At 38.7% G+C, this 19,033-nt stretch overlaps 1 protein-coding gene across 4 annotated transcripts in view; it reads left to right on the forward strand.

Annotated features, from left to right (window-relative positions):
• MROH2B (maestro heat like repeat family member 2B) overlaps nt 1-19,033 on the forward strand; it is a 73,336-nt gene that overhangs the window by 36,582 nt on the left and 17,721 nt on the right. For all 4 annotated transcript variants that reach the window (XM_019013511.4, XM_019013512.4, XM_055367490.2 and 1 more), the window contains 7 exons: nt 923-949; nt 1,638-1,757; nt 1,977-2,056; nt 15,805-15,940; nt 16,037-16,132; nt 16,393-16,482; nt 16,856-16,976. In XM_019013511.4, the coding sequence (XP_018869056.4) occupies nt 923-949; nt 1,638-1,757; nt 1,977-2,056; nt 15,805-15,940; nt 16,037-16,132; nt 16,393-16,482; nt 16,856-16,976 (670 nt within the window). The remainder of the gene's footprint in view (nt 1-922; nt 950-1,637; nt 1,758-1,976; nt 2,057-15,804; nt 15,941-16,036; nt 16,133-16,392; nt 16,483-16,855; nt 16,977-19,033) is intronic.

Below are 19,033 nucleotides of genomic sequence, written 5' to 3' on the forward strand. Positions count from 1 at the left end.
TTTGTACATTGACTTTGTACCCTGAAACCTTACTGAAATCATTAATCAGTTCCAGCAGGCTTTTGGTGAAGTTTTTAGGGTTTCCTGTGTATTAACTCATTTTGCCAGTGAATAGGAATCTTTTTTAAAAAAATTAAAAATACAGAAATGCTACCCAAAAAAATGGCATTTTACCTTGAAACACCTGAAGTCAGTTGTGAAAGTTGGAACTTCCTATGAAATGGTAAAAGGAATGAGGGTTATCTGAAATCTAATGGACTGTTATAATACCAGATTTGGATGGGAAAGGCTCATAACACACAGTAGACTGAGGTAGCTGGTAGATTCATGGGGTGTGTGCACGTGCGTGCTTTGAGTATTCCTACGTGGCTCAGTTCAACTGTGCACCTTTCCTCTCACAGAGGAAACTGCACACAAGCAAATGTGAATTCAGCATGTACTAAAAGTATTCTCTGATACAGTATGTCAATCTCATTGGAACAAATCTGCATTTTCAACACAAATGTTATAGCAGAACTCACTGTACTCACAGTCCCAGAGTTAGCTGCCCTTTGACTTTTCATTTTATAGTTTTTCGCTTCTCATTTCCCTAAGAGCCTTTACCCTTTTTCCTTACCAAAGTCTGTTGAGCCTCTTTAAACTGATTGTGAAGGCTGAAAACACAAGACTCGAAGTCTCTACCCTGCCTTCTGCAGCTTACTCATGACTCACCTGGGGGAAAGACTCTGCAAATGTACAAGGTCTCACTTTAAAAATGGAAGAAGTGAATTGCCCCCCTCCCCTTGGCAAGACCCCCTTGGCAAGGCTCTACCTCCTGCTTTACTATTGTCCTTCCGGTTGATGGGTGGGTCCTTTTGTTGGGTTGGGTATATCTCTGAATGCCACTCATTGAGTATCTAATTTTGCCTTTGATTTTTTTTAGGTTCTGGGCATGTCTGTGATGAACAAGGTAGGAGAGATAGATAGATAGATAGATAGATAGATAGATAGATAGATAGATAGATAGATAGATAGATAATGCCCCCCTGAAGTGTGCCAAGCAAAGATGTCCTTTTGATTTGATTCCAATTGAAAGGTTTCCAACATGTAACAATCCAATTCTGAAGTCAGAATCCATGATCCTAATCAGGGCAGAACAAGGAACTATATTCTGGTTCCAGGGTCTTTAGAAGTTGAGCTATAAACTAAAACAACGGTTTTCAAACTTTGGGTTGTGACCCACCAGTTGACTATGAAATCAATTTAATAGGTCACAACCAGAAAAATTCTTTAGTGAAACAACAGAGTACTTTACATGTAAAAACTGTAACTATTATTTCTGTTATATATTAAACATATTTGGGGCATACAGGTACTAGGTGGAATTGTAAACTGTTTTCTACTGTTGTTTATGGTCAAAAAGGTTTGAAAGCCACTGCTCTAGAGGACCTTCATTCTATTGTGGGTGGTAGGGAGGAACAATGGCATTTGTTTCTCACTTTCCCTGCAACTTAGACCCTAGTCTGGAGTAGAGATGGCAAAGGAAGCAAAGATTCTCACTCCTGTCTGGGAACATATTTCAAAGCTAGGTCACATGTTAATAGACCTGAGTGTGGTGTCTTAGACCTTGACTTGCATTGTAAATGCTTTTGCTTTAGGACATGGATCTGCAAATGAGTTTCACAAGAAGCATCACTGAGATTGGCATTGCTGTCCAAGATGCTGAGGATCAGGGGTTCCAGTTTTCCTACAAGGAGATGCTGATTGGTTACATGCTGGTGAGTGTGCAGAGAGGGAATAAGAAAGGCCCTGAGTATTCCATTACCAAGAGTTCAGGGCTACCTTTTTAAAAAGTGAATAGACTTCACCAGTCCCACATAACAGATCTCTGCCTTGTTTATGACCCAGGGCACCCAATGGTCCGATGAGGTTGCAGCTGCATCTGGTAACTTTCCTGAGCCTTTCTGAAACATTTAATCTCCTTATTTATGTTTCAGGACTTCATTAGAGACGAGCCCCTGGATTCCTTAGCTAGCCCTATTCGGTGGAAAGCCTTAATCGCCGTTAGATATCTCAGGTAGATAATTTTTTGTTGTTTTCATTGAAAAAGTATTTTCCCCCTTATCCTTCTCCTGATCAACTAACATCTGTTAGTGCAGACTTCAGTACACACTCCCAAAACTGAACATAGTTCATTAATGGGAGCTTCAAACTGGGGCTTTTTCTCCTTCCAAAGAGTTATGGATCTGGCTGAGAAATTGGTCATTTGATGACTGACAGAGACTGAAGAGCTACTCAGAGGAATTATATGTATTAATATATGAGGACTAAAATTTCTCTGCAAAAGGAAATTCTTCTTTCTAGATCTTGGCCTCCAGGCAAATTTTAATCTTTCAATTAAAATCTTATGAAAGCCCTAATCACATTCTAGTTGGTTAGCAGCAATAAACCTGAAAAGGAAAATAATTTTTGGCACATTTTAAAAATAATATTTTCACCCTGCAGTAAAAGAAATAGAAGTTAAAACCACAATAAGATAGCATCTCACGCCAATCAGAATGGCTATTACTAAAAACTCAAAGAAAGATGCTGCTAAGGTTGTGGAGAAAAGGAAACACTTATACACTGCAGCTGGCAATGTAAACTGGTTCAGCCACTGTGGAAAGCAGTTTGGGTATCTCTCAAGGAACTTAAAGGAGAGCTACAGTTCAACCCAGCAATCCCATTCCTTGGTATATACCCAGGGGATAATATAAATAGCTCTACTGTAAAGACATATGCATGCGTATGTTCACTGCAGCACTATTCACAGCAGCAAAGACGTGAAATCAACCTAGATGCCCATCCATGGTCGACTGGATAAAGAAAATGTGATACCTTACACTATAGAATACTACACAGCCATACAAACGAATAAAATCTGTCTTTTGCAGTAACATGAATGGAGCTGGAAGCCATAAACCTAAGCAGATTAATGCAGGAAAACCAAATACCACTAATTTTATAAGTGAGAGCTAAATACTGAGTACACATGGACACAAATAAGGAAACAATAGACACTGGGGCCTAGTTGTGGATGGAGGTTGGGAGGAGGGTGAGAATTTAAAAACTATCTATCTGGTTCTATGCTTATTGATTAGATAATCTGTACACCAAATCCTCATGACATGCAATTTACCCATAAAACAAACCCACACATGTACCCTCTGAATCTAAAATAAAAGATGGAAGAAACAAAAAGAAAAAGAAATAGAAGTCCTCTGTAAAGATTGGGAAATCACAAAAATTTTTTAAAAAATAATAAAAACCACCCATAGTGCCCCCGTTGCCAGCATTTTGGTCTATTTCCTTGATGTGGTTTGACTTTGGGTCCCCACCCAAACTCATCTCGAATTGTAATCCCCAAATGTTGAGGGAGAGACCTGTAATCTCCACGTGTCAAAGGCATGGGGTGATTAGATCATGGGAGTGGTTTCCTCCATGCTGTTCTCATGATAGTGAGTGAGTTCTCATGAGATCTGGTAGTTTTATAAGTGTTTGGCTGTTCCTCCTTCACATGCTTACTCTCCTCTGCTGCATTGTGAAGAGGTGCCTGCTTTCCCTTTGCCTTTGGCCACAATTGTAAGTTTCCTGAGGCTTCCTGAGCCATGTGGAACTGTGAGTCAATTAAACCTCTTCCTTTATAAATTACCTAGTCTCAGGTATTTCTTTATAGCTCTGTGAAAGTGCGCTAATACATTCCTTTAAGTCTTTATTTCTAGTCCTCCATTTTTATAACAGAGTTGAGATTCTACTCTGCATGTGATTTTTCATCCTGCTTTTTCTAACTTCACCTTACATAGTTCTACATTATCACCAATTCTTCACAAACATCATACTTTTCTTAGTTTTTAATTTTTGTGAATGTTTGATTGTGGCAAAATAAATAAAACATAAAATTTATAATCAGCCATTTTTAAGTGTACAGTCCAGTATTGTTAAATACATTCATATTATTGGCTAAAAGTACTTGGTTTTATTTTTGGGTTCTCTATTCTGTTCCATCAGTCTAAGTGCCTATTTTTATACCACTGCCATGCTGTTTCAGTAACTATAGTTTTATATAAATCAGGTAATGTAATGACTCCAGATTTGTTCTTTTTTCTTACTATTGCTTTGACTATGTGGGCTCTTTTTTTATTCCATATGAATTTTAGTATTGTTTTTCCTATATCCTATGAAAAATGATGATGGTATTTTAATGAGAATTGCATTGAATATGTAGATTGCTTTGGGCAGTATGGGCATTTTCACAACATTGATTCTTCCCTTCCTTGAGTTTGAGATGTGTTTCCATTTGTTTGTGTCATCTACGATTTCTTTTAGCAGTGTTTTGTAGTTTTCCTTGTAGAGATCCTTCACTTCCTTGGTTAAGTATATTTCTAGGTATTTAATTTTTTTCAGCTGTTGTAAAAGGGATTATTGTTGGTATATAGCAGAGCTACTGATTTGTATATATTGATTTTTGTGACCCAAAACTTTGTTTTTTATACCCATTCTAATGGGTGTGAGGTGGTATTTTCTTGTGGTTTTGATTTGCATTATCCTAATGATTAGTGAGTCAAACATCATTTCATATGTTTGTTAGCTGTTTGTATAACTTTTTTGGAGAAATGTCTACTCAAGTCCTTTCCTCATTTTTAAAATCAAGTTGTTTGGTGTTTCGTTGTTTAATTATAGTATTTTTTTAATTTATTCTGGACATTAACCTCTTATCAGACATATGATTTGCAAATATTTTCTCCCACTTAATAGGTTGCCTTTTCACTCTGCTGATTATATCCTTTGATGCACAAAAGTTTTTGTTTCGTTTTGTTTTTCAACTTTTATTTTAGATTTGGGAGTACATGTGCAGGTTTGTATATTGCATGATGCTGAGACTTGGGGTACAAATGAATCTGTCACCCAGGTAGTGAGCATAGCACCCAATAAGTAGTTTTTTTCACCCTTACTCCCCACTCTCACTCCCTCTTTTGTATTCCCCAGATGCACAGAAGTTTATAATTTTTAAGTAGTCCATTTGTCTATTTTTACTTTTCTTGCCTGTGTTTCAAGAAATGACTGTCAAATTCAAGATCTTCAAGCTTTTCCCTGTGTTTTCTTCTTAGAGTTTAATGGTTTTAACTCTTACATTTAGATCTTTGGTCCATTGTGAGTTGATTTTAGCATATGGTGTAACATAAGGGTCCAACTTAATTCTTTTGCATGTGGATATTCAGTTTTTCCAACAACATTTTTTGTAAAGATTGTCCTCACATCAAAAGCTTGGCCTACAAAAGCAAAAATAAATAAATGGCACTACATCAAACTATGAAGTTTCTGCAGCACAAAGGGAATAGTCAACAAAATGAAAAGGCAACCTATGGATTGGGAAAAAATGTTTGCAAACCATGTATCTGATAAGGAGTTAACATCCAAAATTAAAAAGAATTCATACAACTCAATAGCAAGAAAATATATAACCTGATTTAAAAATGGACAAAGGACCAGAGTAGACATTTCTCAAAAGAAGACATGCAAATGGCTAAAAGGCAAATGAAAAATACTTAATATCACTCATAATTATGGAAATACAAATCAAAACTGCTCTGAGATATTACCTCATACCTGTTAAGATAGCTGTTATCAAAAAGAAACCCTAACACATGTTAGCAAGAATAGAGAGAAAGGGAAACCCTTGTACACTGCTGGTGGGAATGTAAATTGGTGCATCCGTTATGGAAAACTGGATGGAGGGTCCAAAAGAAATTAAAAATAGAATTACTATATGACCCAGCAATTTCTCTTCTGTGTATATACCCAAAGGAAATGAAATTACCGCCTCGTAAAGATATCTGCACTCCCTGAGAGATGAAAAATTACCTATTGGGGTACAATGTACACTATTTGGGTAACAAGTACACTAAAATCTCAGACTTCACTACTATACAGCTCATCCATGTAACCAAAAACCACTTGTACCCCTATAGCTTTTTAAATTAAAAAAATTTTAAGTTATCTGTACCTCCATATTTATTGCAGCATTGTTAACAATAGCTCAGATATAGAAACAACCTAGGTGTCTGTCAATGAATGAATGGATAAAGACATTGTGATATTTATACCCACAATGGAATATTATTCAGCCTTTAAAAAGGAGATCATGCCATTTGTTACAACATGAGTGGACCTGTACAACATTATACTATGTAAAATAAGCCAGACACAGAAAAAAATATTGTATAATCTTACTTGTATGTGGAATTTTTTAAAATGTCAGATATACAGAAATGGAGAATAAAAAACAGTGGCTACTGTTTTATTCTCAGTGGTGGGTAGGAAATGGAAGATGTAAGTCAAAAGATATAAAGTAGTAGGTAAGTCTGATGAATAAGTCTAAAGATCTAATAATGTACAACCTAGGAGTATATTTAACAATAGGGTATTGTATTAAGGATTTTGCTAAGTGAGTAGATTATAGCTGCTCCTACTTTTGCTCTTGCCACGGGGCAGAGGTGGGAGTGGACAGGAGAGAAACAGATAACTATGTGAGATGACGGCTATGTCAATTTATTTCATTATGGTAACCTTTTATTACGTATATCTTTTTTTATATATACTTTAAGATCTAGGGTACATGTGCACAACGTGCAGGTTTGTTACATACGTATACATATCCCATGTTGGTGTGCTACACCCATTAACTCGACATTTACATTAGGTATATCTCCTAATGCTATCCCTCCCCCATCCCCCCACCCCACGACGGGCCCCGGTGTGTGATGTTCCCCACCCTGTTTCCAAGTGTTCTCATTGTTCAATTCCCACCTGTGAGTGAGAACAAGCGGTGTTTGGTTTTTCGGCCTTGCGATAGTTTGCTGAGAATGATGGTTTCCAGCTTCATCCATGTCCCTACAAAGGACATGAACTCATCATTTTTTATGGCTGCATAGTATTCCATAGTGTATATATGCCACATTTTCTTAATCCAGTCTATCATTGATGGACATTTGGGTTGATTCCAAGTCTCTGCTATTGTGAATAGTGCCACAATAAACATACGTATGCATGTGTCTTTATAGCAGCATGATTTATAATTCTTTGGGTATATACCCAGTAATGTGATGGCTGGGTCAAATGGTATTTCTAGTTCTAGATCCCTGAGGAATCGCCACACTGACTTCCACAATGGTTGAACTAGTTTACAGTCCCACCAACAGTGTAAAAGTGTTCCTATTTCTCCACATCCTCTCCAGCACCTGTTGTTTCCTGACTTTTTAATGATTGCCATTCTAACTGGTGTGAGATGGTATCTCACTGTGGTTTTGATTTGCATTTCTCTGATGGCCAGTGATGGTGAGCATTTTTTCATGTGTCTGTTGGCTGCATAAATGTCTTCTTTTGAGAAGTGTCTGTTCATATCCTTCACCCACTTTTTGATGGGGTTGTTTGATTTTTCCTTGTAAATTTGTTTGAGTTCATTGTAGATTCTGGATATTATCCCTTTGTCAGATGAGTAGATTGCAAAAATTTTCTACCATTTTATAGGTTGCCTGTTCACTCTGATGGTAGTTTCTTTTGCTGTGCAGAAGCTCTTGAGTTTAATTAGATCCCATTTGTCAATTTTGGCTTTTGTTGCCATTGCTTTTGGTGTTTTAGACATGAAGTCCTTGCCCATGCCTATGTTCTGAATGGTATTGCCTAGGTTTTCTTCTAGGATTTTTATGGTTTTAGGTCTAGCATTTAAGTCTTTAATCCATCTTGAATTAATTTTTGTATAAGGTGTAAGGAAGGGATCCAGTTTCAGCTTTCTACATATGGCTAGCCAGTTTTCCCAACATCATTTATTAAATAAGGAATCCTTTCCCCATTTCTTGTTTTCTCCAGGTTTGTCAAAGATCAGATGGTTCTAAATGTGCAGTATTATTTCTGAGGGCTCTGTTCCATTCCATTGGTCTATATCTCTGTTTTGGTACGAGTACCATGCTGTTTTGGTCACTGTAGCCTTGTAGTATAGTTTAAAGTCAGGTAGCGTGATGCCTCCAGCTTTGTTCTTTTGGCTTAGGATTGTCTTGGCAATGCGGGCTCTTTTTTGGTTCCATATGAACTTTAAAGTAGCTTTTTTCCAATTCTATGAAGAAAGTCATGGGTAGCTTGACAGGGATGGCATTGAATCTATAAATTGCCTTGGGCAGTATGGCCATTTTCACGATATTGATTCTTCCTATCCATGAGCATGGAATGTTCTTCCATTTGTTTGTGTCCTCTTTTATTTCATTGAGCAGTGGTTTGTAGTTCTCCATGAAGGGGTCCTTCACATCCCTAGTAAGTTGGATTCCTAGGTATTTTATTCTCTTTGAAGCAATTGTGAATGGGAGTTCACTCATGATTTGGCTCTCTGTTTTTCTGTTACTGGTGTATAAGAATGCTTGTGATTTTTGTACATTGATTTTGTATCCTGAGACTTTGCTGAAGCAGCTTATCAGCTTAAGGAGATTTTGGGCTGAGACAATGGGGTTTTCTAGATATACAATCATGTCATCTGCAAACAGGGACAACTTGACTTCCTCTTTTCCTAATTGAATACCCTTTATTTCTTTCTCCTGCCTGATTGCCCTGACCAGAACTTCCGACACTATGTTGAATAGGAGTGGTGAGAGAGGGCATCCCTGTCTTGTGCCAGTTTTCAAAGGGAATGCTTCCAGTTTTTGCCCATTCAGTATGATATTGGCTGTGGGTTTGTCATAAATAGCTCTCATTATTTTGAGATACATCCCATCAATACCTAGTTTATTGAGAGTTTTTAGCATGAGGGGCTGTTGAATTTTGTCAAAGGCCTTTTCTGCATCTATCGAGATAATCATGTGGTTTTTGTCTTCGGTTCTGTTTATGTGATGGATTATGTTTATTGATATGTGTATGTTGAACCAGCCTTGCATCCCAGGGATGAAGCCCACTTGATCATGGTGGATAAGCTTTTTGACGTGCTGCTGGATTCAGTTTGCCAGTATTTTATTGAGGATTTTTGCATTGATGTTCATCAGGGATATTGGGCTAAAATTCTCTTTTTTTGTTGTGTCTCTGCCAGGCTTTGGTATCAGGATGATGCTGGCCTCATAAAATGAGTTAGGGAGGATTCCCTCTTTTTCTATTGATTGGAATAGTTTCAGAAGTAATGGTACCGGCTCCTCCTTGTACCTCTGGTAGAATTCGGCTGTGAATCCATCTGGTCCTGGACTTTTTTTGGTTGGTAAGCTATTAATTATTGCTTCAATTTCAGAGCCTCTTATTGGTCTATTCAGGGATTCAACTTCTTCCTGGTTTTGTCTTGGGAGGTTGTACGTGTTCAGGAATTTATCCATTTCTTCTAGATTTTCTAGTTTATTTGTGTAGAGGTGTTTTATAGTATTCTCTGATGGTAGTTTGTATTTCTGTGGGATCAGTGGTGATATCCCCTTTATCATTTTTTATTGTGTCTATTTGATTCCTCTCTCTTTTCTTCTTTATTAGTCTTGCTAGTGGTCTGTCAATTTTGTTGATCTTTTCAAAAAACCAGCTCCTAGATTCATTGATTTTTTGAAGGGTTTTTTGTGTCTCTATCTCCTTTGGTTCTGCTCTGATCTTAGTTATTTCTTGCCTTCTGCTAGCTTTTGAATGTGTTTGCTCTTGCTTCTCTAGTTCTTTTAATTGTGATGTTAGGGTGTCAATTTTAGATTTTCCTGCTTTCTCTTGTGGGCATTTAGTGCTATAAATTTCTGTCTACACATTGCTTTAAATTTGTCCCAGAGATTCTGGTATGTTGTGTCTTTGTTCTCCTTGCTTTCAAAGAACATCTTTATTTCTGCCTTCATTTGGTTATGTACCCAGTAGTCATTCAGGAGCAGGTTTTTCAGTTTCCATGTAGTTGAGCAGTTTTGAGTGAGTTTCTTAATCCTGGGTTCTAGTTTGATTGCACTGTGATCTGAGAGACAGTTTGTTATAATTTCTGTTCTTTTATATTTGCTGAGGAGAGCTTTACTTCCAGCTATGTGGTCAATTTTGGAATAAGTGTGACGTGGTGCTTAGAAGAATGCATAGTCTGTTGATTTGGGGTGGAGAGTTCTGTAGATATCTACTAGGTCTGCTTGGTGCAGAGCTGAGTTCAATTCCTGGATATCCTTGTTAACTTTCTGTCTTATTGATCTGTCTAATGTTGACAGTGGGGTGTTACAGTCTCCCATTATTATTGTGTGGGAGTCTAAGTCTCTTTGTAGGTCACTCAGGACTTGCTTTATGAATCTGGGTGCTCCTGTATTGGGTGCATGTATATCTAGGATAGTTAGCTCTTCTTGTTGAATTGATCCCTTTACCATTATATAATGGCCTTCTTTGTCTCTTTTGATCTTTGTTGGTTTAAAGTCTGTTTTATCAGAGACTAGGATTGCAACCCCTGCCTTTTTTTGTTTTCCATTTGCTTGGTAGATCTTCCTCCATCCTTTTATTTTGAGCCTATGTGTGTCTCGGCACGTGAGATGGGTTTCCTGAATACAGCACACTGATGGGTCTTGACTCTTTATCCAATTTGCCAGTCTGTGTCTTTTAATTGGAGTATTTATCCCATTTACATTTAAGGTTAATATTGTTATGTGTGAATTTGATCCTGTCATTATGATGTTAGCTGGTTATTTGGCTCTTTAGTTGATGCAGTTTCTTCGTAGCCTTGATGGTCTTTACAATTTGGCATGTTTTTGCAGTGGCTGGTACTGGTTGCTCCTTACCATGTTTAGTGCTTCCTTCAGGAGCTCTTTTAGGGCAGGCCTGGTGGTGACAAAAATCTCTCAGCATTTGCTTGTCTGGAAAGGATTTTATTTCTCCTTTATTTATGAAGCTTAGTTTGGCTAGATATGAAATTCTGGGTTGAAAATTCTTTTCTTTAAAAATGTTGAATATCGGCCCCTACTCTCTTCTGGCTTGTAGAGTTTCTGCGGAGAGATCCGCTGTTAGTCTGATGGGCTTCCCTTTGTGAGTAACCCGACCTTTCTCTCTGGCTGGCCTTAACATTTTTTCCTTCATTTCAACTTTGGTGTATCTGACAATTATGTGTCTTGGAGTTGCTCTTCTCAAAGAGTATCTTTGTGGCATTTTCTGTATTTCCTGAATTTGAATGTTGGCCTGCCTTGCTAGATTGGGGAAGTTCTCCTGGATAATATCCTGAAGAGTGTTTTCCAACTTGGTTCCATTCTCCCCATCACTTTCAGGTACACCAATGAGACGTAGATTTGGTCTTTTCACATAGTCCCATATTTCTTGGAGGCTTTGTTCATTTCTTTTTACTCTTTTTTCTCTAAACTTCTCTTCTCACTTCATTTCATTAATTTGATCTTCAATCACTGATACCCTTTCTTCCAGTTGATCGAATCGGCTACTGAAGCTTGTGCATTCATCATGTAGTTCTTGTGCCATGGTTTTCAGCTCCATCAGGTCATTTAAGGACTCCTCTACACTGGTTATTCTAGTTAGCCATTCGTCTAATCTTTTTCAAGATTTTTAGCTTCTTTGTGATGGGTTCGAACTTCCTCCTTTAGCTCGGAGAAGTTTGATCATCTGAAGCCTTCTTCTCTCAACTCATCAAAGTCATTTTCCGTCCAGCTTTGTTCCATTGCTGGCAAGGAGCTGCATTCCTTTGGAGGGGGAGAGCGCTCTGATTTTTAGAATTTTCAGCTTTTCTGCTCCATTTTCTCCCCATCTTTGTGGTTTTATCTACCTTTGGTCTTTGATGATGGTGATGTACAGATGGGGTTTTGGTGTGGATGTCCTTTCTGTTTGTTAGTTTTCCTTCTAACAGTCAGGACCCTCAGGTGCAGGTCTGTTAGAGTTTGCTGGAGGTCCACTCCAGACCCTGTTTGCCTGGTTATCAGCAGCAGAGGCTGCAGAACAGTGAATATTGCTGAACAGCCAATGTTGCTGCCTCATGGTTCCACTGGAAGCTTCGTCTCAGAGAGGTACCTGATCGTGTGAGGTGTCAGTCTGCCACCACTGGGGGGTGCTTCCCAGTTAGGCTACTCGGGCGTCAGGGACCCACTTGAGGAGGCAGTCTGTCCATTCTCAGATCTCCGTGCCAGGAGAACCACTACTCTCTTCAAAGCCGTCAGACAGGTACATTTAAGTCTGCAGAGGTTTCTGCTGCCTTTTGTTCGGCTATGCCCTGCCACCAGAAGTGGAGTCTGCAAAGGCAGGCAGGCCTCCTTGAGCTGCGGTGGGCTCCACCAAGTTCGAGCTTCTCGGTCATTTTGTTTACCTACTCAAGCCTCAGCAATGGTGGACGCCCCTCCCCCAGCCTTGCTGCCACCTTGCAGTTCGATCTCAGACTGCTGTGCTAGCAGTGAGCAAGGCTCCGTGGGTGTAGGACCCTCCAAGCCATGCGCGGGATATAATCTCCTGATGTGCCATTTGCTAAGACCATGTGAAAAGCACAGTATTAGGGTGGGAGTGACCCAATTTTCCAGGTGCCATCTGTCACCTCTTCCCTTGGCTAGGAAAGGGAATTTTCTGACCCCTTGTGCTTCCCAGGTGAGGTGATGCCTCGCCCTGCTTTGGCTCTTACTGAGTGGGCTGCACCCACTGTCCTGCCCCCACCCCCGTCTGACAAGCCCCATTGAGATGTACCTGGTACCTCAGTTGGAAATGCAGAAATCACCTGTCTTCTGCGTCACTCACGCTGGGAGCTGTAGACTGGAGCTGTTCCTATTCGGCCATCTTGGAACCACTTCTACTATGTATATCTTATAACATCATGCTGTATACTTTAAATATACTCAATAAAATTTGTTTTTTAAAAAATTGTCCTTTCCCCATGGAATGGTCTTGGCACCCTTGTCGTAGTTCATTTAATGGTTTACTTATAAGCTCTTTATTCTATTCCATGGGCTTATATGTCTCTTTTTTTGCTTTTGTTTTTTGAGATGGGGTCTCACTCTGTCATCCAGGCTGGAGTGCAGTGGCACAATCTCGGCTTACTGCACTTGACCTCCTGGGCTCAAGTGATTCTCCCTCCTCAGCTTCCCAAGTATCTGGGACCACAGGTGAGCACCACCACACCCAGCTCATTCTTCTATTTTTATAGAGACATGGTTTTGCCATGTTGTCTAGGCTGGTCTCGAACTCCTGGGCTCAAGCTCTCAGCCCACCTCAGCCTCCCAAAATGCTGGGATTACAGGTTCACACCACCACACCTGGCCTATATGTCTATCTTTATGCCAGTTACATACTATTTTGATTACTGTGCTTTTGTAAAAAGTTTTGAAATCAGTAAGTATAAGACCTCCAACTTTGTTCTTCTTCAAAATTGTTTTGGCTATTTGGCATCTCTAGAGATTTCACATGAATTTTAGGATGAATTTTTCTATTTCTACAAAAAGCACCCTTGGTATTTTGATAGGAATTACATTAAATCTGTACATCTATTCTTAACAATATTAAGATCTAGTCATCTTTACGATATTGTTTAATTCGTGAACAAAGGATGTCATTCCATTATTTGTGCCTTCTTTCATTTCTTTCAACAATGTTTAGTGTGTTTCTGTGTTTCACTTGGTTAAGTTTATTCCTAAGTACTTTATTCTTTTTGATGCTGCTGTAAATGGAATTGTTCATTTCCTTTTCAGTTTGTTCATTTCTTAACAAATCAGTTGTATATAGAAATGCAACAGATTTTGGTAGGTTGATTTTGTATCTCACAACTTTGCTGAATTCATTTATTAGTTCTAACAGTTTTTTGGTAGAGTCATTAGGGCTCCTACATATAAGACTGTGTCATTTCTAAACAGAGATAGTTTTACTTCTTCTTTTCCAATTTAGATACCTTTTTAATTTTTCCTTGCCTAATTGCTCTGGCCAGAACTTCCAGCACTATGCTAAATAGAAGTTGTAAAAATGGTATCCTTGTCTTACTCTTGATCTTACAGGGGATGTTCTCAGCCTTTCACCATTGAGTATAATGTTAGCTATAAGCTTTCACATATGTCATTTATTATGTTGAGGTAACAAATATATCTTTAATGGCTGCCTAATATCTTATATAAACATGTCTCATCTTACTTAACCAACCTCCTATTTCTATATATAATTGTTGCCTGTTTTGAAAACTATAAATAATACTTTGATAAACACCTTTGGGAAAAAAAAATTTTCTGAACTTTTAAGTATGATAGTTGATAGTTTTATTCAATAAATATTATTAAGTGGCATCTATGTCATATCAGTCAGTGAACTAGGTTGTAAAAGAGCAATGATGAACAAGATATGACCCTCCCCTGACAGAGTTTCAGCCCACTGGGAGAAACAGATGTAAGAAGCACCCACGTAATTTCTCCAAATGTGGTAAGAGGCAAGATAAGAGAAAGCACAGGTTGCCATGTTAACAAAAATGAGGGAGGTTTGTAGAAAGCTCAAATAAATCAATCTTGAAGATGAATTAAGAATTAACCAGGCTCTAGAAGAGTGTTGTCAAGTAGAAATACAATGCAAGTCACATATGTCGTTTAAAACTGTCTGGTAACCACTTTTAAAAGAGTGAAAAGAAACAATTAAATTAATTTTAATATTATATTTTATTTAATCCAATATATTTAGTATACTATTTCAACATATATTCATTATTTTAAAATTGGATAATTTATATTATTCTTCATACTAAATCTTCAAAATCCCATGTGTTACACTTACATTGCATCTTAATCCGGATCAGCCACAACTCATGTTCACGAGCTTATGTGGCTAGAGACAGCACAGCTGTAGAACTTGAAAACTAATCTCTAATGACAGCAAGCAAATCAGTGGTTGTCAAGGAGGAGGAAAAGATAACCTGCAAAGGAGCATAGAAAAAAAATAGAGTATCATAGAAAGATTCTACATTGGTTATAGAACCATCAGTGTTTTCATGAGTGTGAACATCTCTCAAAATTTTTTCAATGGATGCAGCTTACTATACATAAATTATACTTCGATACATTAATTTCTTTTAAAGCAGTGAGCCAGACAATAAAGACAAGAAGACTACATAGAGCTTTCCCAGCTGGTACTGAATTTGATTCCTCTCTAAGAGAACCTTATTTCTCTGACGGTGTCATCATTTTTAATTGCTTTGCTAATTTGGTAGCTGACTAATGGTATCTTATTGTCTTAACTTATATTTATTTAAAAGTAAATGGAGTTTTTCATGGGTATTGAACATGTGCATTTTTTGAAGTCATATTTAGACTTTTTCATATCCTCATGAAGTCTATAGTAAACATTTGAAAGAAAGGCAGAAAGGAAGAAACACTCCATTGTCATTTATTCACTTGTGCATTCATAAGAACCTATAGTATATGTGTCACTATTTAGAACATGAAAAGAGACATGAAATTGATAAAAGTCACTGCTGCAGACTTACAGTCTAGTTGAGGAGATACATATCTCTCTCTATCATTCTCTCTCTCTCTTTCTCACTCTCTCTCTCACACACACACACACACAAGATGGAGAAAACAAGTAGGTAATGCTGTCACAGATCATATAATAGTGTTAAGGAACACAAAGTGAGTGATGATTTGTTCATCAATCTAATCTAAAGAATGGAGGCGTATTGAGTATGCTCACCGATGCAGTCTGATTCTGTGTTCCCATCTCTCCCTACTCCTGTCACCACCTTTCTCAACATCCCAACATGTCAGAAAATGTGACACGTTAGTTGCACGGTCAGATGTGATTGGCAGTTCTTGGGAACTCCACTGGGTATGTTCTGATGGTCACTGTAATATCCATTCCTCCACCTGGTTCTCATTTCAGTAAACTGAAACCTCAACTCTCACTACAAGACCACCTTAACATTCTTGAGGAGAATATTCGGAGGCTGCTGCCCCTTCCACCTCTGGAAAATCTGAAAAGTGAAGGCCAGACAGACAAGGACAAGGAGCACATTCAAGTATGCACTAGTGAGGCCTAAGTAGGATGACAGTCTGCAGTGGGGCCTTACTCTCTCACCCCAGCCTGAGACTCACACACACATATTTGATTTCAGTTTCTCTATGAACGATCCATGGATGCCCTAGGAAAACTTCTGAAGACCATGATGTGGGATAATGTGAATGCAGAGGACTGTCAAGAAATGTTTAATGTGAGTAGAGCCTCCACTCAAACTGATTCTCATTCTCCCTAATCTGTTCTTCAGTGTCCACTCCAAACTCTACTGCATTTTCCTTACATGAAGACATCCAGCTGGACCCACCCACACCCCACATACAGCCATCTACTTAAAAATTGTTTGTGGGGAGGTGAGCAACCTGTTACAAAAGAGGCAGAGACAGAAAAAGAGAATATGAAACTAGATGAATATGAAGAATACTAAGGAAAGAACATTTATTCTTTGACCAACAGCTTCTCCGAATGTGGCTTGTTTCACAAAAAGAGTGGGAAAGAGAAAGAGCCTTCCAGATCACTGCGAAAGTGCTGACAAATGATATTGAGGTAAGTAATCCCCTAGAATGAATAGACTTTATTGCTTGTGAACAGCAGGGATCTCTGAGATCTCTGGAATCCAAAACTCCTGCATGATGGATCTTGCATCTCAGAGTGAAGTGCTTTTCGGAACACTTTTGGAGAGAGATCTAACTTCAGAGTGCAGCTCACACGAATTGAGCTATTGGGTTTTCTTTATATGCATGCTTACTTATCTGCTGCCCTTCTTAAAAATAGGTATCTTTTAGGAGAAAGTGCAAGATCAAATTTCATTCTAAGGACTTGCAGAGAGAAAATAAGAGACTTGAGATCCAGTGCTGGGAACATCCTGGGATATGATCAAGCTACCCCATCACAATAGGATGCCTCCTTTATCCTGCAGGCACCAGAGAACTTTAAAATCGGTTCACTGCTTGGACTCCTGGCTCCTCACTCCTGTGATACCCTGCCCACCATCCGTCAGGCGGCTGCTAGCTCAACTATTGGTCTGTTCTATATAAAAGGTGAGGGAAAGATGGGGAACCCACAAATGAAGAAAAGAAACCCATCTTCTTTTATTCTCAGCTTTTCTCCTTATGCACCTATGTCTCTCTCCTTCCTCCCCTCTCCTCTCTCCTCTTTCCTCGTTTTCCTCCTTTTCTCCTCTCCTCTCCCCTCCCCATCTCTCTCTCTCTCTCTCTTTCTCTCTGTTTCTCCTTCCCTCTACAGTTCAGCAATTTCTGTTTTAATACCTTAATTATATCACAGAATCTGTCTCCTAGATCTGAAACAGGTATTTCTTTCCTCAGTGGCTCTGTTTTTCTCATTTTTTAAAATAGAGATAATAACACTGAAGCATTATAAAGATCCATTAAAGTAGGTAAAATGTTTTGAGAGTCTCCGATTTAAATCACTAAGTAATTGGGCATATTAGCAATGCTTCCTCTATCACATGGTTTTCTTCAGAGAAAATTGCACTATTATCGTGGTACTAAGTGCCTTTCAAAGCTCTCTAAGAGACAGAACTTTGTGGAAATTTTCAGAGCAGGAGCTCCTCCTGCTCTCCAAGTACATGTGAATAACTGTCAATACCACAAAATATTAGGAATTTTTAAACCTCCGTCTCAGGCTGAAACCAACAATCAGGGCTCCCTGTCCAGGTTAATTGAGTCCATGTTTCACCAAGGACAGCCCTACGTTGTGTGTGTGCAGTTCTGCAGAGTAGACGCAGCCAGAAACAGTCTAGACTTAATGCCACCTCATGCCTGCCTATGTTCCACACATCATTCTTTAGGTATTCAAAATATTTATTGAGTGCCTTTCCTTGTGTCAGGCACTGTTCTAATGCTGGGGACACAGAGATATTACAGTTCCAGTATTCACATTTTATAAGTGTGTTAAAGCCAAAAGGTAGGATTTGGTTGGGGGAGAGAGATAGTCAGTCAAAAGAAAAGAAAAAACTCTTCAGCAGAGTCAAAGTAGGTACAAAACTCCTTTGGGATACAGGAAGATAATTGATTAAAGATATATGTTTTTACCAAGTCAGGAAAAAAATAGAATTAAGGAAGTGAGAACTAAAGAACCATTCCAGGCTGGACGTGGTGTGTCACCCTGTAATCCCAGCACTTTGGGAGCCCGAAGCATATGGGTCACTTGAGGTCAGGAGTTCAAGACCACCCTGGCCAACATGGTGAAACCCCATTGTCTACCAAAAATACAAAAAATTAGCCAGGAGTGGTGGTGGATGCCTGTAATCCCAGCTATTCGGGAGGCTGAGGCATGAGAATCGCTTGAACCTGGAAGGCAGAGGTTGCAGTGAGCTGAGATCACACCTGGGAGACTGTCTCAAAAAAAAAAAAAAAACCACACAAAAAAAACCCATTACAGTAGTAACAGAAATATGCCAGTAGGGAACTCATAAGAAGAAAGGAATTTGGATTCTATTATTGTTCTACCTATTTTTCCTTTAGCCCACTTCATTTTCCTAAAATATGAAAAATTCAGGTCCTCAAACACTCTTTGTTAATAGAACGCCCATACTTTATAATTTATATTGACATTTTCACTGATGGAACAAACAAGCTTGGTGGAGAGAAAGAACATATATTACTAAAACACCTACTAGACACAAGTAACAAGTGTGATACTAAATTAAATACCCATCGATACTCATGGACACTTCTCACTTAGTTTTGAAAGGGAGGAGTCTGAAATTAAGAAGTTTTCAGTTACTTGGACCACTGAAAGTAGAGTAGCTGGGCTTTGAGCTCAGGGGCATCTGACTTCAAAGTCCACGTGTGTCCCACTGGGCTAGGCTGCCTTCCATAGAATGGTTCATGTGTTAGTTTCCATGATTAATATACATTCTAATAATAAACAGAAAATCTGTATTGGTTAGGTCTGCATTTATAAATTGATATCAACAATCACTTACACAGTTGCTGATGTAAACTTCTCATTACAATAGTTACTTTTCAGTTTCCCCAATGAGGAAGCTCACTGAAGAATAGAAATCCAAGAGAGATAGCAGCATAGCAGAGTAGTTGGAACCTGGGCATTTGTGTCAGACAGACCAGGGTTG

The sequence above is a fragment of the Gorilla gorilla genome, chromosome 19 (genome assembly GCF_029281585.2).
Source record: "Gorilla gorilla gorilla isolate KB3781 chromosome 19, NHGRI_mGorGor1-v2.1_pri, whole genome shotgun sequence".
NCBI lineage: Eukaryota > Metazoa > Chordata > Mammalia > Primates > Hominidae > Gorilla > Gorilla gorilla.